This window comes from Limulus polyphemus, unplaced genomic scaffold (assembly GCF_000517525.1).
Source record: "Limulus polyphemus unplaced genomic scaffold, Limulus_polyphemus-2.1.2 Scaffold221, whole genome shotgun sequence".
NCBI lineage: Eukaryota > Metazoa > Arthropoda > Merostomata > Xiphosura > Limulidae > Limulus > Limulus polyphemus.
The window spans coordinates 127,759-147,679 of record NW_013665831.1 but is presented as its reverse complement, the minus strand read 5'-3'; the positions used below and the strand labels follow the sequence as shown (position 1 = coordinate 147,679).

At 31.8% G+C, this 19,921-nt stretch overlaps 1 protein-coding gene across 1 annotated transcript in view; it reads right to left on the bottom strand.

Annotated features, from left to right (window-relative positions):
- Nucleotides 1-5,857: 5,857 nt before the first annotated feature.
- Nucleotides 5,858-19,921, bottom strand: part of LOC106478526 (ras-related and estrogen-regulated growth inhibitor-like) — a 26,505-nt gene continuing 12,441 nt past the window's right edge. The window contains exons 5-6 of the mRNA XM_013939075.2: nucleotides 15,887-16,010; nucleotides 5,858-6,814 (exon numbers count right to left, since the gene is read on the bottom strand). Of these exons, the coding sequence (XP_013794529.1) occupies nucleotides 6,641-6,814; nucleotides 15,887-16,010 (298 nt within the window). The 3' untranslated portion in view covers nucleotides 5,858-6,640. The remainder of the gene's footprint in view (nucleotides 6,815-15,886; nucleotides 16,011-19,921) is intronic.

Below are 19,921 nucleotides of genomic sequence, written 5' to 3'. Positions count from 1 at the left end.
CTCATTGCAGATACTTACACAAAAAGTGCTGTGATATCCAAAGTCGAATTTTTTATTTCACTGATTTTCCTAAAACTTATGTTACTGTCAGATGCAAAAATCAGATTGGACAAATTTGGACATTTTTACTTACACTTATTTTAATTTTTTTACATAATAAGTTTATTTACAATCTATGATATTTCCATATGAATAATTATATGTTAGCTCTTTTGTGGCACAGTGCAGTGGTGGGCCGGATGAAATGACCTCGCGGGCCGGATCCAGCCGGCGGGCTGGAGTTTGGAGACCCCTGCTCTTGTAGAATAGTAAAATTTGGCCATCATATTTATAACGCACCCATGGCCCTTTAGTGCGAAGAGTGATTTTATTGCAAGTAGACATATTTCTAGTGTGACACGCTAACCATTTGGACACACCCAGTCTTTATGTTTTTGCATATGATTGCCTTTATAATTTTATATGGACTCTCAATTGATGGAAATATTGTTAGTTTAAAGTTACGTTGTTTGAAAAGTAAATCTTTTTCTTTTCTTTGTAATTTACATACAGTAAGAATGATATCAATAGTTTTTGCTAAACAATTTGTCACTAATTTGTCATTTGTAAAAATATAAACTTAAAGATGTAAATACTTCTTAACGGTCTGAGTTAGAACAGATAATATCACAGATTAATAAGCCATTTTAAAAAGCGTGTTAACTCTCTATTAGGTAAAACAAATAATTTTTCAACTGGTAACCAAGATATTCGCATGCTCGGACTGTGAATCCGGGGGGTTAACGTTTTACATCCAATTGCCGTAAAAACGCGCTCCGTACTTTGGGACTATCATTGTGATTTAAGAGCGACGATCACATCCCACTATTTGTTCAGACAAGAGTAGCTCCAGAGGTAGCAGTGGATGATGATAAATATTTGTCTTCCATCTAGCCAGTTCAAAGGAGAGATGGTTAAGCGCAGATAGCTTATGTAGCATTTCGCGAAAATTCTGAACTATAACTATTCAAAATTCTCTCCCTTCGGGCCGCCTCCCAGTAGCTCAGCGGTAAGTCTGGACGATAAAAATCAGGTAGCGATACCTGTAGGGGAGGCAGAGTACACTTAGTCCATTGTGTAGCTTTGCGCTTACATACAGTCAAACTAACCTAAAACTCTTCTTTAAGCTTAACTAGCTTATTTTCACGTGCTTTCTCTCCATAATACATTTTCTGCATAGAGAAGATAAGGAAAATAATTTGAGTTATAATGGCCATGGTAAGATGCAATACCACAATACCGACTACTGTAAATGTGAGTAATATAGGCTTTTGTCACTTGTGGCCCTAATTGTGTTCCAGAAAAGTCTTTATTATCTGCTCGCTTGTTCCTTCTATGTTTCTTTTATTATTATTTTTGCGAAGGACTTATATTCTCTTGTTATTCATATGAAACAAAGTTAAAACTTTCTGATGCACACATAAAGCGTTACTTAATTGTAATCATTGTAATCTTATATATATTGCGAACAGTTGTGTCTGTCCGAGCGTTCATCTGTCTCCCGTTTGAAAAGCTGGGGACGCAGGCAAAGCTCGACATTCCCTTTTGAAATGACGGGAGAACAGGCATGAATGATGTTGATGCCAAATTTTATTTAGCAAACAGATTATTCTACACTAATTAATCACACTGATAATCACATTTCAAAATGTGACGTAACTTAACAAATAATAAAAAATATAGATTTACCGTATGTTATTGTTGAACGGCTCTCAGCATAACTGAAATACTCAAGAATTACTTTTCGCAGTTGGCAGTATAAGTACCTCAGAACTTTCACTCTGAGGGAAATCAAGAATGCAACACAATTAATCTTTATATAGTCCATGAAATAATTTAAATTGGGAGATTAACTTACAGTTTTTCCCATCACTGAGGACGGGTACTTTTACTTGTTATCAATATAATTTAAGAATTGTGTCTTCAACATTTTTCACCTTGATGTTTATTTATTTGTAATTAAACATAAACCTACACAATGGGCTATCTGTGCTCTGCCCACCACGGGTATCAAAACCCGGATTCTAGCGTTGTAAGTCCCCAGACATACCACTGGGGGTTTTTCACCTTGAAGACGTATTAAAGCCTAGAAAACAAAAGAAGAAACGATCCAAGAGGCCAGAACGCTTTTGAAGGGTGATATTTAATATGCAAAGTATGTTTATTGCCCAACTATAATTCATAGAACTTAAAATGAAAATACAAATACAATTTTAAAACTTTAAATTCAAGTTCTTACATGTTTTGAATATACAGGATGATATGTTTTTCATCAGAAGAAGAAAAGGAAGAATAATGAAGTGTTAGCTAACATGTCAATGCTTACAATAAATGTTCAAGTAGTTTTAAATACATTATATATATATATATATACTTAGTTGTGTAAGCTATATTTATTCCCTTGTAGGATAGCAATAAGTTATAGACTTACAATGTTAAAATCCAAGGTTCGATTCACAGCGGTGGACACAACAGATTCCCCATTGTGACTCTGCTCTATTGCAAAGAAACAGGTGTAAACTATTGTTTTAATATTTTAGCTTAGATGTTTGGTTAAAAGAGGAAGCGTGTCATGATGTCATTTATAAATTTCATGAAAGTTAAGAATCTAGAAATTACGTATCCTGTGTGAAAATAAGAGCACCATATACGTAACAGATTCGGTAAATTCATCAACAAATAAATTAATGAGCAATCGGTGAGTGAATCAATTCAATGCCAACTAGTGAGTTAGACAGTGAGAATGTTTGCACCTATTTGTTCGTGCTTTAATTAATCAATCACTTAGTCAACTTGTTTGTTATCAATCCATTAGCTAGGAAATTCTGTAAATAAATTCATTTATGATGTAGGTGTAGATTAATGTGGAAGTGTTTTTGTTGTAACGCTGTTTGTGATGTTGAAACTACCAGTGAATATAGCCTGTAGTAAATTTTATTTATCAAATAAATTAACTATCGTTATGTGGTCTGTATTTTACATTATATTTACCAAATAATCCAAACGACCTCGCCTAACAATAGAATACATTACCAAATTATAATGCCAACTTTTAACAAAGCAGGATTAGGACCTGTGTTTCTGCTTATCAACAACCAAGTCAAAGGTCTTGTTTACAGTTTCCTTCAGTGCCAACTTCATTATTTGTGACTGAGCTCGAATTTGCAGGAATCTCAAGAGTGATCAAATAGCTTTCAAAATACATAAAACTAATATTCGAGGAGTGTCGCACAGTTACGCTTTAGTTGATTGAGGAAATATTAAGGATGGTAAACTGTATGTTGCATTTTTTTCAAGACAAGTGAAAACAAGATTCATTTGTTTGTTGCTAAGTACAAAGCCAAACAATAAGCTATCTGTGTTTAGTCCACCGCTGCTTCTAAAACCATATGTTTAGCGTTATAAGCTCTCAGACTGAGCTGCTGGAGGAGTGAAGTTGTGGAGTGAAAGTACGACCAGACAGAATTCACAACCGCATTATTAGTTATTGTGCTCGATTGAGATCTTTAGAGAGTATTTTTTCTGTTCGTATGTTTTTTTTCTGCAAATGTGAAATCAAAAAGACTGGATTAAAAACCGCATCTTTGTTTGTTGTTCAAGTGTTGCAACAAAATTTATTCTAGATGTAATAAGTAATTAGAAAGTTCTTCTTTACAATACGGATTTTTTTTTCAGGGCACAAAGATTTGGAAAAGCACCCTAAACATGATAAAGAACAGGCTTAGTTTGAGAGAAAAGATACGGACTGAATTTGATAAGATAGAAACATACTGAGCGAAAGAACAAATACAGACCTAGTCTGGAAGAACGATACAGCCCTAGTTTGAAAGAATAGATACAGACCTAGCTAGAAAGAACTGATTTTGACCGACCTTGAGAAAATAGATACATACTGAGTGAGAGAGTAAAGACAGACTGAGTTTGAGAGCTTGAAAGAAATGATTTAGATATACCTTGAGAGAATAGATACATAATCAGTGAGAGAATAGATACATACTGAGTGAGAGAGTAAAGACAGACTGAGTTTGAGAGCTTGAAAGAACTGATTTAGATCTACCTTGAGAGAATAGATACATAATCAGTGAGAGAATAGATACATACTGAGTGAGAGAGTAAAGACAGACTGAGTTTGAGAGAACAAATAGAGACTGTGTTTTGGAGAATAGATATTTTTAAGTTATTTGTATTTTAACATAAGATTTAGTAAAACTTCTTACTCCAAAAATTGACAGGATATTACTCCCAAATTCCTGTTTTCGTAGCGAAACCAATAAAGATATTAGTGTAGAAAAACTGGATTTCATTTTTTATAATATCCCATCACAGTACTATTTGATTACCAAAATTCAGTGTAAAAAGGCACAACAGAATATTTGAAGAGACTTAATAATTTCTGTGTTTTTAGAGCTATTTTATTACTTGAAGGTGAGATGCGTCTGCTAAACTTGATATTTCATGTTCTTGAAAGACTATCCAACATCTCTTCCTAAAATTTTTCTGGTGTTTGTATAGCACTTTACCTCATTACTTCTTGTTTATACATTGCTGATCTTGTAATTCAAGTGGTTGCCATAGAAACATAATAAACGTAGGCATTTCTTAAGAGCAAAATGTTGATAGAATTTTAAAATCCAATCAGGAAAAGAAATTTGTGTCTACATTTTATCAGTCTTGACGTAATTAGGTTGTTGAAACACATAGAAGGTTGCTAAGATATTGAATATGTTGTTTAACAAATATATAGAAGTACAAAGGTTATAGGTTGACTATGTTTTTGTTGGTTCATAAGAATTTAAGTTTAAGTTTTCCTACAATTTAAATTTATATTTCAGTTTTCATATTACATTTTGAACAATTTATATTTCTGCTCTCAAACTGAAATTTCAACCGTCTTATCGATCTTACACTACATTTTATACATTCCTTTTCAACTTTTTTTGTACTACGTTTTAAACAGTTTAAATTTCTATTGTGTATTACACGTTGAACCATTTAATTTCTGCTTTCAATATGCGATTTAAACAATTTGGGTTTCAGCTTTTATACACGTTTAAATAACTTAGGTTTTTAGCCATTCTAAGAAAATATAAAACCTAGATATCAGGTTTAACATTTTAGTTTTATGTTGACATTAAATTTCAAACAATTTAAATTTGAGTTACCAAATCATTAGTGTAACTATTGATACACTTAAGCAATTTAAACTTTAGTTACCAAATCACTAGTGTAACTACTGATACACTGAAACAAGTTAAGTTTTAGAGATCATATGTTTTGAACAATATATATGTTTAATTTTATATTAGGTGGAATTAGTATATACTTCTGTTATTAGCGTATCAATTCATATCATTCTAATACCCTTCTTATACTGATCGTTTTGAAATAATATATTATTCCATATCTTTGTCTTAAAATTCTACTGTGTCCTAATTCAATTTGTAGCTTTCGGGAAATAAAGGCGGGGAATAAAATAAGAAACCTTAATTTTGCTGAGAACTAAATGTGACGAAAAATAGTAGATATATTTTGATACTCGTTTTCTTGAGATAACTTCCTGTTAAACACTATTTGACCATCTGAAAATGAGCAATAATGAAGTTATGCATTCATAAATTATGTAAAATATTTTATACAAATACTTTATAAGTAAAGTAAACGATTCAGTATTTTCTTATCAATCACTTGCACTTGAATTTAATGAATTTAATATATATACAAACACATACATATATTATGTTTGCTTTCACTAAGTACTTCTTAAAAATAAGATTCATCAAAACTGGGTAACCATATTTTCTTAGTGTCTGTTTCTGTGGTTACCGCTTAAAAATTAGTGAAACCATTATAAATGGATGACAAATAATAGCAGTAAAACTTATTATTTTTATTCAAATATAGTACTAACTTTAGTTTACTGAAGGTAGATATTCGATTAAACACTAATGATACAAAGTAGTTTAAACCATTTAATGGCGTAAAAGACGCAATTAATGAATGAATTTAACAACAATTAATATCTTCTTACACTAATGAGTTGGTTCTCGAGGTAACAGAGCTCCAGATCAAACCGAATTACAGTAATACTAGCAACAAAGTAAAGACATATAGAATAAGTAAATACCGATACACAATTTCCCCAGATTTACTTTTATATAACGTAGCCTTACTTGCCTACAGTGCTAAACATCAGAACGGTATGTTATTGTAATAAAAAAAAAACAGGATTATATCAGTGTCTCTAAAATCTGAAATTTCACAGCATCTGAGTCTACTAAAATAGAAGAATTTCAAAACTACGTTTATCAAATTAATCTCGATTCTAATATCAATTGGTGATGACTGAATACTAATCATGTTGTTTTATTATTAAATTTATGTAATCTAAAAATAAATTGTACAGCGAAATGTTAGGAAAGTACGTGCATTTAAAAAATAAATCAAAGACAAAAATATGTAACACTATAACCCAAGAGTTTCGTATTTTTCTGTAGTGAAAGCTATTTACTTTCTTCTACGTTCCAGTAGTAAACACAAACATGTTTTATTTTGTCAATGCAGGATTATATATATATTGTTGAAAGGAGAAACGTTAAAGTCATTACATTGTAAAGGTACGATCCTGTCTGCTGTCTCTCTCTGAACTAAATCGTGGTCGTCGCCACCAGTTGTTTAATGTAAAATTTCCTGCACTGTTCCGTCTCGGATTTTGTGACTTCGAGGTAAGTGCTGCTAATGCCGATAGAGGACGCTTTTCTCCTTTTGACTGAATAACCTAGTAAGTGTTGAATAAATAACTTGAGGAAAAAAATGGGTCATTTTTAATTTTATCTTATTAATAATAGTAACAGTCAACATTTTACTGCAATTGAGGATTCTTATAAAACAAACAAGTCACATATATTGATAATATGAACGTATAACATAAAAAGCTTTTAAATAATTACTACTGACCTACACAAGCACAATTTAAAGATTTTTGAATTAGGAAATCGTCTGTGTCAAATTATAGTAAACATTTTAAGCTTAAATGTACATTCGAAGGATTTTGTATTATTCTGGTGATTCGTATGTTGAATTGCTTACACAGTTATCATAAAGCTAGACCAACAATGTGTTGAAAAGGTAAAACTAAGACATTAGAATTCTATTCCAGTTAACAATGTGCTGAGAAGGAAAACTAACAATATTATAATTATGTTCCAGTTTCATTTTGGAACTTATAACTAGAAAGAAGTTTTAAAAAGGAGAAAAGTACAGATAATCAAGTTTTAACAACAGAAAAGTATAATTAAAGTTCGTTAGAATCTGAAAAAAATACTTTCATTTTCTCGTTACTCTCGTTTTCAGTAATAATAAGTTTCAACCAGTCACATTTCTTTAAATAACAGTAAATAGGACCTTATTTTTATTTAATTTTATATTTTTTTGTAGAGCAGTCACATTCCTACAACTGTATGCAGACAGTGAAGGGTTTATGTAGATGTGGGAAGTTGTGGGCTTGAGAACCTACATCCTGCTCTTTTAACTTATTCTTATTTTTCTTACTTATTTTATGTTTATTCTTCTTTATGTAACATGTGAATCTAGCGAATGGAGGTTAAGACTGGTAGATTATGCATCGTCACTGCAATGTGGGTCTTACTTCCAAAGTAACCCACAAAACCTAGGGCACATGTTATATCCCACATTATAGTTTATGCTTTGGGGATCTTTTTAATTAATGCAGCATTTCTGTTGTATTTTTTGTGTTAGGTGTTAAGCCTTGCTTGTTTTGATAATTAAAATATGTTTTCATCATAGGTTTGGGCTTGCTGTCGTTAATGCAATCCTTCCATTTGATGTTAATATTTACTTAGGTGTGGAAATAATGTTTTTATGTATATATACACACACACACACGTATATATATATATATATATATATATATTCCAGAAGATGTTTCAGTTTTTAAACAGAAGAGGGCTTGGGAGTTTCATACTTCAAATATTAAAATAATATGTGTCTCATGGCAGACACGATTAAAGTTATACGCTGAAATCAAAGTAAAATATTGGTCCGTTACGAATTTTAGTAGTTAACGGGTCACTTTCACTTAACAGACAGAAGTGTAATGCTTCCATGACACTTGACCACTAGAAATTGTTTGCTGTCAGACAATGCATTGCTAGGAGATGATTTGTATCATATCTTTCTTCCCAAAACACCTTTATTGCAAAATGTTTCTGAATAATTTCGTCCAAAGTCAGCAGTTATCAGGTCACTTGACCAGCACAAGTTGTCTGCTGCCAGATGTTGCTAGATGTCATGTGACATCATAGTTCGAGTGCTATTCAACAGAGAGTGTGTTACAAGAAGCCATAGTTTCACAAAGTGATACCAGAGGGCGCATTGCTAGAGGTGGATGCTGTTACCAAGATTCTATAGGTGTTGCTAGATGTCATGTGACATCATAGTTCGAGTGCTATTCAACAGAGAGTGTGTTACAAGGAGCCATAGTTTCACAAAGTGATACCAGAGGGCGCATTGCTAGAGGTGGATGCTGTTACCAAGATTCCACAGGCGGACAGTGTTACGAAGAACAATGTTTCTATAGATGGGTGGTGTTACTAAAGATAGCGTTTGTATAGGCAGCTGGAGTTTCTATAAACAGATAGTTGAATAAAATTATGAGCTCATCAAAGAGTGTCTTAACATGTGATTACGTTATCAACATTGTAACACTCACTTCTCGATTTAATTATATGTCCTAAGAAGTTAGAAGTAAAACCATTATTTTAATAAGACAACTATTATAGCATAGGGTATTATGTATGTGAGTTTTTATAACACATACTAATTTATCTATCATCTGAACGAGGCATATAATATAACATAGCCAAAAATATATTTTATATACTTTTACAATTATCTGTCCTTGAAGGTTTTATCATGCCTAATGATTTGTTTTTATAAATATTGAATGAGTCAGTTATACTATTATTCTATAGTTGATTGTGCTTTTTTATTATTCATGTTTTGATTTAGTACACATTTAACATCCTGTAGTATACTTTCACTTCTATATCTAATTTGCATAAAATACTTTTTTACAATTATCGTACAAAAAAAGGACGGATTTTCATGATAACATAAAATACATATAAAATACTGAATTAGCTTTTATTCAATTTTGTACATTATATTCATATCATTATTTCAGTTAGAGTTTATATTTTTGTTTGTGTAAAATTATGTGAAACAAACACTGAATTTATAATCAAACATTTTAATACATCATACTAAAGACATATCACTACATAAATAAACAAATAAAGGATATAAGCATGTGAATTGTAGTCAAGCATAATTATTTTCTGACACCAGCAGTATTATTTGTTTACACTGCACTCCAGTGTTTTATAATCCAAACATGTTTCCATTTCTTTTATTCCTAAACATCAAAGGATATCAATCAGTTAGTGGAACTTGCTCCTCTGATAAATTTTAAGAACACAACCCAAATTCAAGGATGGAATATACTGATATCTCTTTATGTGTCTAAACTTTTACATCCTGAAGAAGTTAGACTATGTATATATATCTTGATAGTTATATTTGTAAACAATAGTGATTTTAAATTACAAAAAAAGAGATTTCTAAATCAAAAACAGAAAATAACTTCCTAAAGTACCCTCATATCTTGAGAATATCATGAATGTATATTTACCTTTCTGTATATCATGTAAAGTGAAAGAATAGATAAATTCCTTTTTTACTGAATATCAAGTTCAACAACATATAAAATACATACTTCATTGTTAGACTTATATTCATCTTATTTTGGTTGTAATGTGTTTTCTTCTAGACCATAGCTTTTACCATAAGAAGCAACAAAATTGAAATATTTTGTCAATAACTTTTTCTTTTTATCACAGTCACTTGATAGCTTTGTTCTTAAAATCTCCAAAAATAAAATGTATGCACATTATTTGTGTAATATCTCAGATAAAGTTGTCTTTTTCTAGCTTAAAGCTTTGTTAATAAATGTTTCAGTATGTGTGTTACTTGACAAGTCTGTGGTTTTACTTACATATATTGATGATAACATATTATTTTAAAGCAGTAGAGGAGAGGTACTGTGAAGGTCAAAAGATCTAACGTCCAGCACAATGAGAGATAGTCAAACAAGTTATGGATTTGAAGAGCATCATATGTTTTGTTGAATTTCTAAATAAATATATATACTGCAGGAATTATTATATGTACATCACCCATTATAATGGAAACTTGTATTAGTTGCTCAAACATACTTGTTAGAAACCGATATTGATGGGGTGTAATTTATCATAAAAGACTAATCTAGACGTGCAATTATCTGACATTTGAACACTGATTTATAGCTGGTGATATGTATAGTTTTTAAGTTAAAATATAATACATGTTACCGAAGCATAGTTTCAAAATCTATGTGAGGAAGTTATCTGTTTTGAAATAGTATATAAACTAGTTTTTTAACCCTACAAAATGAAATGTTACATGCATGGAACATGCAGTAGTAACAAATAATACTACTGGTGTCACAAAATAATTATGTTTGACTATAATGCACATGTTTGAGTCCTTTATTCATTTATCTGTGTAGTGACAAGTCTTTAGTACGATGTATTAAATTGTCTCGTGAAAAAATCAATGTTTGTTTTTACATAATGTAACACCAATGAAAATTATAAACATTAACTGAAATAGTAATATGAACACAACGTAGAAAAGTTGTATGAAAGCTAATCCAGCATTATATAAAATAAGATGTTTATAGTATATTATTGTATCTTTAAGTTTTGTTAATAAATGTTTCAGTATGCTTGTCAAGTCTGTTATTATACACTGTCACTTTAAAGTACATTTTATAAGGATAAACAATAAATATGTTGGATTTATAAAGTGTGAAAGAACAATCACTTGTTTTATAATTAATGATATTTTTAATATTGTGTTAAAACTAATATATCAAACATGCTATGATAGTTGTTTTGTTAAAGTAATGGTTTCACTTGTAACTTTTGAGAACAAATAATTCAACTTGGAACTGAAAGCTACAATGTTCATGAAATAATCCTATGTTTAGATACTATATAATGAGCTTATCATCCTATTGAACTATCTGTTTATAAAAACACCATTTGTCTGTCCTTAGTAATACAATCCATCTATAGATAGAATGATTGCCCTTAGTAACACTGTCTACCTATAGAACCTTAGTAACACTATCCATCTATAGAACCTTAGTAACACCATCCACCTATAGAATCTTAGTAACACCCACCCAGTAACACCATCCACCTTTGTAAAACACATGTTACACAGTTAAATATATAAAAGAAAACTATAAAAATACACTGAGCCAAGTTGAAATTTTATGCAAACCTATGGAAGTATAGTAACACCGTCCACCTATAGAACCTTGGTATCAGCACCTGCCCTAGCAATACGCCCTCTGTGACACTTCATGTAACTATGATTCCTAGCAATATAGTCACTGTTGAGTAATGTTCGAACTATGATGTCACATGACATTAGCAACATCTCGCAGCAGAAAACTTGCGCTGCTCAAGTGACCTGATAAATACTGACTTTGGACGAGACTAGCAATATAGTCACTGTTGAGTAATGTTCGAACTATGATGTCACATGACATTAGCAACATCTCGCAGCAGAAAACTTGCGCTGCTCAAGTGACCTGATAAATACTGACTTTGGACGAGATTATTCAGAAACATTTTGTAATCAAAGCTTTTGGGGAATAAAGATATGAAACATGTTTCAAGAATAAACATCAACGTGGGTTCCTCGTCATCAAATTTAAATTCACCAAGTAGGTAGATTAGTAACGTTGAAATTCTTACAAAATATCGTAATGTCGAGAGTTAAATGTGTTTGAAAGACAGCACTGTAGGTTGTTAGAAATGAAACATCAATAAGTGACATTGTGCTAAGATCTTGAAGGCACTTATATCAGCTGGTGGTGCTTTCAGCTGACGGTACTTGTAACGTTACTGTATTTAATGTGGCTATGTTGGAACAGTCACCAGCTTGGGGATATCTAGAGATTGTTTTCGTTGAATGCAGATTCTTTGAAAGAATTGCGATATATAAACTTGTACATCACCCATTATAATGTGACAATTTATTTGCTATATTTTATGCTTCTAGATCAGAACCTTGATAACTGATCATGAATTTTGTGGTGTTTTATGAAAAGTCTGAAGGTAATTAAGCAACTTAAAACATGATGATTTTAAAACTAGAGAAAACAGTATGGGAAACATTCTAGTTTCTTTAAAGAAAAATTGGGAACTGTGTAACTTTTTAAAAGTTATGTCCTTCAATATACCCCCTATTTTGATGCCCCTAATTTTCATAAAGAAATGACGTCAGGGTAATGGTGTTTTATGGGGCAAAATATTCCACTAATATTAAGAAATCCACTGGTTTTACTAATAAGACACCATATAGTGATCTAAACACTTATCTTGAGAGTTTTGATGTTTCTTCTGTTTTTACACAAGATGAATCCACGAAGTTAATTGATGTCATATTACAGTGTAATGATAAAGATGAAGTTCCGAGAATAATTCAAAAGAATATTCATCTTCATGAAATGTTTTGCATTTGCATCTGATTCATCAGTTTTTAATTCTACTTTAACAACTATATCACAGAGCCAGTCCTCTTGCTCCATCATTAGAAAAAATATTATGTTTCAAATCAAATATATTATTCTTAATACCTCCCTTTTGTTTTGAATGTTGTATATTGATCGCAGATTTGATGGTCATTTAGATTTTAAGAATGCTAAGAACTGATTTAAATTTATTAATAAAACTCACCTGAACGTATTTTTTCAAAAGAACTTCATGCCAACGACAGTACATTCCCTTTCATGAATCTGTTAGCAGAGACTGATGAAGGTTCCACCACAAACCTACCAATTCTAGCTGCTTTATTCCTTTGGATAGAGAAAACTGTAAATCCTACCTATACTAATCACTATATTTTCTGGGATTCAAAACCTACCCCTACTAGCCATGTTGTTCCCTGTGATTGAGAAAACCTACCTATATCACTTGTTCTACTTTTTGGAACTGAGAAAATCTACCCTTATTAGTCACTTAATTCTTGAGTTCCAAAACATCTAACAATACTGGCTACTTTTTTTTCTGCAGGATTCAGAAAACCTAACTATAATTGTTTTTTTCTCTGATTTTCAGAAAACCTACCTATACTAGGCGTTTTATAATCTAGAATTCAGGAAACCTACCCTATTCACACTAGCTGCTATATTTCCTGGGATTCAGAAAACTTGCCCATACTATTTGCGTTATTCTTTGAGATTCAGAAAACCAACCCATACTAGTCACTTTATTACATAGAACTCGGAAAACCTATCAACACTAGCTACTTTATTACCTAGAGTTTAGAACACCTATCCACTCTAGCCACTTTTCTGGGATTTAGAAAATCTACCTATTCATACTAGCCACTTTGTTACCTGGAATTCAGAAAACCTACCCATACTGACCACTTATTACATGGAATTCGAAAATCTACCTATACTAGCAACTTTATTCTCTGGGATTCAGAAAATCTACCCATACTAGCCACTTCATTACCTGGGATTTGAAAAACATATCCATACTAGCCACTTTATTACCTGTGATACGGAAAACATATTCAAACTAGCCACTTTATTCTCTGAGATTCAAAAAACCTATACATACTAGCCGCTTATTACCTGAGATTCAGAAAATCTACACATTGTGAGGAACTTTTTAAGTAGTGATATATAGTAAGTTAATATATGGATGTGTTGGGCTACAGATTCTTCTACAGTAGTTGTCTGTGACTTGTTGGTGATAAATTCAATGATAAATGAACAGCATGCACTCCGTTTGTTTTAAAATAATATATTCAAAACAAGTTAAACGTATGTACAAAAATTATTTACACTATGTACATCATAGTTGTTGTATCTTAAATACCACAGTTCTCTTCTTCTTGTCAAAAGTCTACTTTGGCCAGTTCAATTGCCTTAGAATTCAGTTGGCAAGCTGAACTATTTTTCTCTATTTCTATCTTAAACACTATCTTCTTTTTTAAATTAAAACATTGTTATGTTACTGCAGTTGTATCCTAAACTTCCGATACTCGTCTGCTTTTTTGTATTTAGGCCTACTTACAATAAACGTCTGCTTTTTTTGCATATAGACCTACTTCCAAATAATCGCCTGCTTTTTGTCAAAGTCCACACAGGCAGGTGCAATTGCTTTAGAACACCCTTTGAAGGGACAAATGATTATCCTAAAATGTCAGAAAACTGTTAATCTCCCTTTAACATATCAACCATTAGGCTATTTACTCCTACGATGGTTAACTTTGCTTTTTCTAACCTTTCTCTGACCGAAACTCTCTTTTGCTCGGCTTTACTTTTGGCACTCTTTCTGATCTCTGGTCTCTCGTCCGGTCGCCATTATTTATATCTCTCACTGAGGCATTCTACAAATCTCCGTAGCCTAGATATTCTCTTGTGACAGAGAGCAACTTAGTTATTTGGCGTTTACCTGATGCCCTGTTCTTACAAAGGGTAACTGTATTGTTTGGTTTACCTTACTGCCTATTCTTACAGAGAGTAACTTCCTTGTTTGATGTTTACGTTATGTCCTGTTCTTACAGGGAGTAACTTAACTACCTTTACCTTATGGTTAACCCAGTGAAACATTGCCCATTTCAAGTCTTTGTTTAATTTTAGCTGCATAAATTTAAACTATAAATGGTGATTTGTGTTATGCCAACTGTGAATAGTTTCATAACTGCATGTAAATTGTTTTTAAGTATAACTGCACGTAGATAAATATATGTCATAAATACACGTTTTGAGAGCCTTAAAGAGGTTTGTTTTATTCAGTAAGCTAATGTGAAGCTCCAATGGGATGATATTCATTATTAAAAAGCAAGCACGAGTTATCCCTTATGTCAGTTATTGTTTGGGTTATCTACTGTGGACACAATCCCGGACTTTAGCGTTATAAGTCCGTAAACTTAGAGATGACACACCAGTAGACATGGTAAATGCAAGAATATCAATATTTTTAATATTATACTAGAAGACATAACTTAATCTTTTTTAGCATTTTTAAAATCATATGAAGGGATTAACTTAATCTGTTAAATTCAGGCTTTCCAGTCTTCATAAAACAGTAGAGACTTTAAAGCAGAAAGAAATTGCATCAAATACATTTCATAGTAGAAATTATATTTTAGAGAATGACATGGGGTCGGGTTCTGTGATCAAGCCTATTAAAAATGATCACTAAAAATTTTTCCAATCTTACTATATAACCACATAAGGAACTTTATTTGAGTTGTTGAAGCTTCTTGTCTGCTTTACGTAGCCATTTATTTTTCCTTAAAATCCAGTTTGTACTGTGGCTTCATCGTATGATATATTATGTATTTTCGATTAACGCTATTTACTTTTATCAGACTTCAGAGCTGTTCAAGTTTGCCTGCGGTAACATATTAATTTCTAGAACAATTACTAGTAAATAAAAGTAGTATGCCATATATATCATACATTACATACACAGCTTTCAATGTTGTCATGTATTTTATATTGAGCCCCCCAGTGGCACAGCGGTATGTCTGTGGACTTACAACGCTAGAAACCGGGTTTCGATACCCGTGGTGGGCAGAGCACAGATAGCCCTTGTGTAGCTTTGTGCTTAATTAAAAACAAACAAACAAATATTTTATATTGAAAATAGAAATGTAAATCCAAGTGTTAAAGATACACCTGCTCCCATCTTACCTGTTGAAGAAAGTCTTGGAATGCAGTTTCCACATTATGTGCTTCTCTAGCAGCAGAACACTCTTGGAATGTACATCGTGGATATGTCAAAGAGATACGCTGAGCTTCTTTGGCACTGACAGATCTATGAAATAAGAAAATGACTTTAATAACATATTTAATCAGATATATAGAGATATTTTGAGTTTCTTTGACATTAACTGATTATATTTTTATGAATTATACATGAAATAAAAATAACTCTAAGCCTTTTGCAAACAATTCTGCGTGCATATATTCAAGGCTCTCAAGAAATTTACAGTACAATATCTAAATCAGTTGGAGCAAAGTTTAGCTTGTGCTGTTAGAGCACTACAACTATTTACTTGTAAACTATTAAATAATGCAGAAAATCGTATTCTCTATTATCCATAGTGACGTCACGACAAACAAAGTAGCCACATGTTAATTAGCTCCAATAGTGAGTTCTGTGCAGCAACTAGGCACTTTATTAGAGCTGGAATAGGTCAGCCATATGTCATCCCAAAAATTAAAAACATTTTTCTTCAGTGAGACAATTAAAACTGTAATAACAATGAATTTTCGTAAAGTTTATGAAGAGCCATCTCCACTTCGTTTTAAAAGAACTGGCTAAATATAGATCTAGAAATAGTTGAGTGAACAATTCAACAGATTGTGTGGTACTAATTGTTAAAATTTGTGGTCAGTGTATTATGATAAGGCTTGTATTTTTGCACATGAATCCTAGCTGTAAGGTGTTTGCAGGACATCAAGTTACGTTAAATGAATAAGTCTTGGGATTATCGTACAGTTTTCTTTTCGTTTATTTGACATTCAAGATCCATGCCTAGATTCGAATTCATAACAGTAAATTATTTTATTTGCTCACTCAAAACCTATACCTTAACCATGGTAGAATATATGTGAGACAATTTGTGGGCTAAGTCGAAATGTCTAAAAAACACCATCTAGCCCTCATAAACTTCGTTAAAAAAGTCAGTCATACACTTGTACTAGTCCCTCGTAAAATAGCGGCAATTATCCAGGTCAGGGCACTACATATTATTAGAATAGTGATTGCCAGGACTCCCCTTAACCAAGGGGCTACATCTTATTTGCACAGTTGATTGTAACCCACACCCCGTAGTAACTGGTCAAAAGGATACATCTTATTAGAACAGTGATTGCTACGACTTCCATTAGTCAAGAAAGTATCTATTATTAAGACAATGATTGGTAGCACTCCCATTAGCCAAGAGGTTACACCTTCTTTAAACAGTGATTGCTAGGAACTCCATTCTGTAAGTTAGGATGCTATTCATAAGATGGTGTACTAGACACAACAATAATGCTAAATTTCTTCAAACAAAATCATTTGCAAGAATTATCACTGGCGAATGAAAATAACCCATAAAGGCTTATTTTATGTTTATGATTATGCTAATATTGTTTATGTTCCCTTACACTTAAATCTCAGATCGTAATTTATGAATACGTTTCATTTACTAAATTATTTTTCTCAACTACCATTTAATTTTATTAACTCTTTATTGCCAATTCAGTGTCTATACAACAGGTAGTATACAACAAACGTGAAAGAAAAGAAGACGTGAAAATGATTTCAAATTAACAGTAGTAAAGTATCTTTATTCAGTTTTTTTTAATATTTTATTTATAGGATTGTTCATAGGAAAAGGGGAGGTAAACCATTTTTCCTTTTCACTAACATACAAAACGGTTTATTAATGTTCTTGTAAAATTATAGTTGTTCAAGATATAACATCATTAATTAGTGCAACTTGTAATATAATACTATTTGCAGACATAACATATGTCTTTATAAAAATAACCCTAGTTTTAATGTGCGTGTAAAATAACAATAACTAAATTTAATATCAGTGATTAATACATTTTCGAAATAATAGCCGTTTTATGTGCTTGTAACATAACATCTGTTTCTCCAGCAGTTTTTCTCAATGCACCAAAAGTCTCTTAAACAAGAAGAATAGTAGTTATCCCCCACTTGCGAGATATGTAGCCAGAGGGCGTTATAGGCGTGTCGACCTCAGGCAATAGGAGAGGGGTAGAGATAATGATGTCATCAGAGAAGCTGCTTTGCTAGAGACACGTTGTTAGGCCTCCATGACAGGCGGATATGACATAATAGTTACACAAGGAAGAACCAGAGAGCACGGTTATCTTAGGGAGGGGTAATATCATAGTTCGATACTGTTACTAAACACGGATTGACTTACTAATCTTTATGACACATATTTAATCATTATTTTACATTTTCTGACTACTTTTATGTAAATCATCTTGAAAAAGGATGCATAACACCAATTCATTAGTTCTATAACTAATTACATTTCCTGACCACTTATATGTAAGTAATATTGAAAAAGGATGCATAACACCAATTCATTAGTTCTATAACTAATTACATTTCCTGACCACTTATATGTAAGTAATATTGAAAAAGGATGCATAACACCAATTCATTAGTTCTATATTTAATTACATTTCCCGACCATTTATATGTAAGTTGTCTTGAAAAAGACGTTTATTTATATATCAAACAATGATTTAAAATTTAATGATTCACTAGTTTGACTTTATGATACCCATACAACTTCTCAACGTAATTTATTTACACATGTTACTTTATAGTTTTATCTTACACGAGTTTTACAAGGGTGGACACTCTACTTCCACACATGATTACATCATCAACGTCTAGATGTACTTATGTTAAAACCAGTATTTTAATGACAATCTTACTGTCCATAGGATTTTAACAAATCTGATGTTATCCATTATCTGAATGAGATCACAATTTACGTTTTTGTTTTCAATTATATATATATATATATCTTTATTGTATGTATTTTACAAAGGTGGATAATGTTAGTAAGGATTGTATACAGATTTCAACGAACATTTAAGTACATATATATTTGACAAAGGTGTTTTTATACTCCCATAGGACAGCATGCAGCATAAAGATGTTCTTGTCATTTCCATCTGTGGTTCATTAATACCATGGAGACATTTCACTCTGACTCATTATGACATGTTCAGACTATATCAAACTTCAAAACACATGAACTGTAAACTTTCTATATACATATAACGAATGTTTCACTAACTTTAATTTTAACATCTAGTTAATAAACTCTGTAGTAAATCATTTTGTTACATCATAAATGTGATTAATCTCTATTATAGAATAACAACACTTACCATTTTTCATAAATCTATGAGAACCGAACTTTCTTGGATATATGTCAACAACAATAATAAGTATAATATATACAATATTGCCCACACACAGACAAATATGGTCCTTACAATATTTTTGTTGTAAGTTTACATTGGACAGTTCTTCTTGATTATTTTCTTATGTTAAGATTATGTGAAGGCAGTCCTAATGGATCAAAATATTCTTCTATCTCATCTCGACTGATGTAAATTCCCAGTGTTTCAGTATGTGTAATACTTTACAAGTCTTTACTTACATATATTGAAGATAGCATATGGTGAAACACGCCAGTTTTTAACTTGCAAGGGAGTGGTGTGTGAAGCTCAAGGTCTAATGTTCAGCATGACTGGGGACAGTCAATTTAATTACGGATTTCAAGTCCATGATATGTTTTGTATAGTTTCTAAAATAAAATATCTTTGTTTACTTTGGAGAATTCTCTTTATGTTTTATTCATGATTATTTATTCTATGAGACTGTAACAAGTATATACCATAGATATTGTTACGTTGAGCTGTATCTCAGTGTCAACATGTTGGATTTATAAAATCTGAAAGACAACATCTTTTGTCGTAAGAAACAACAACTGAAATAATTTGTCAAGAACATTTTTATTATAATCAAAGTTATGTAACATTTTGCTAATTTCTAAAATTTTCAAAGATAGGATACATGCACATTATACTTGATAAATCGTGAATAAAGTTGTCTTTCTCTACAGTAACGCTCGACTCACAATCTGAGGGTCGCGGGTTCGAATCCGCATACCACCA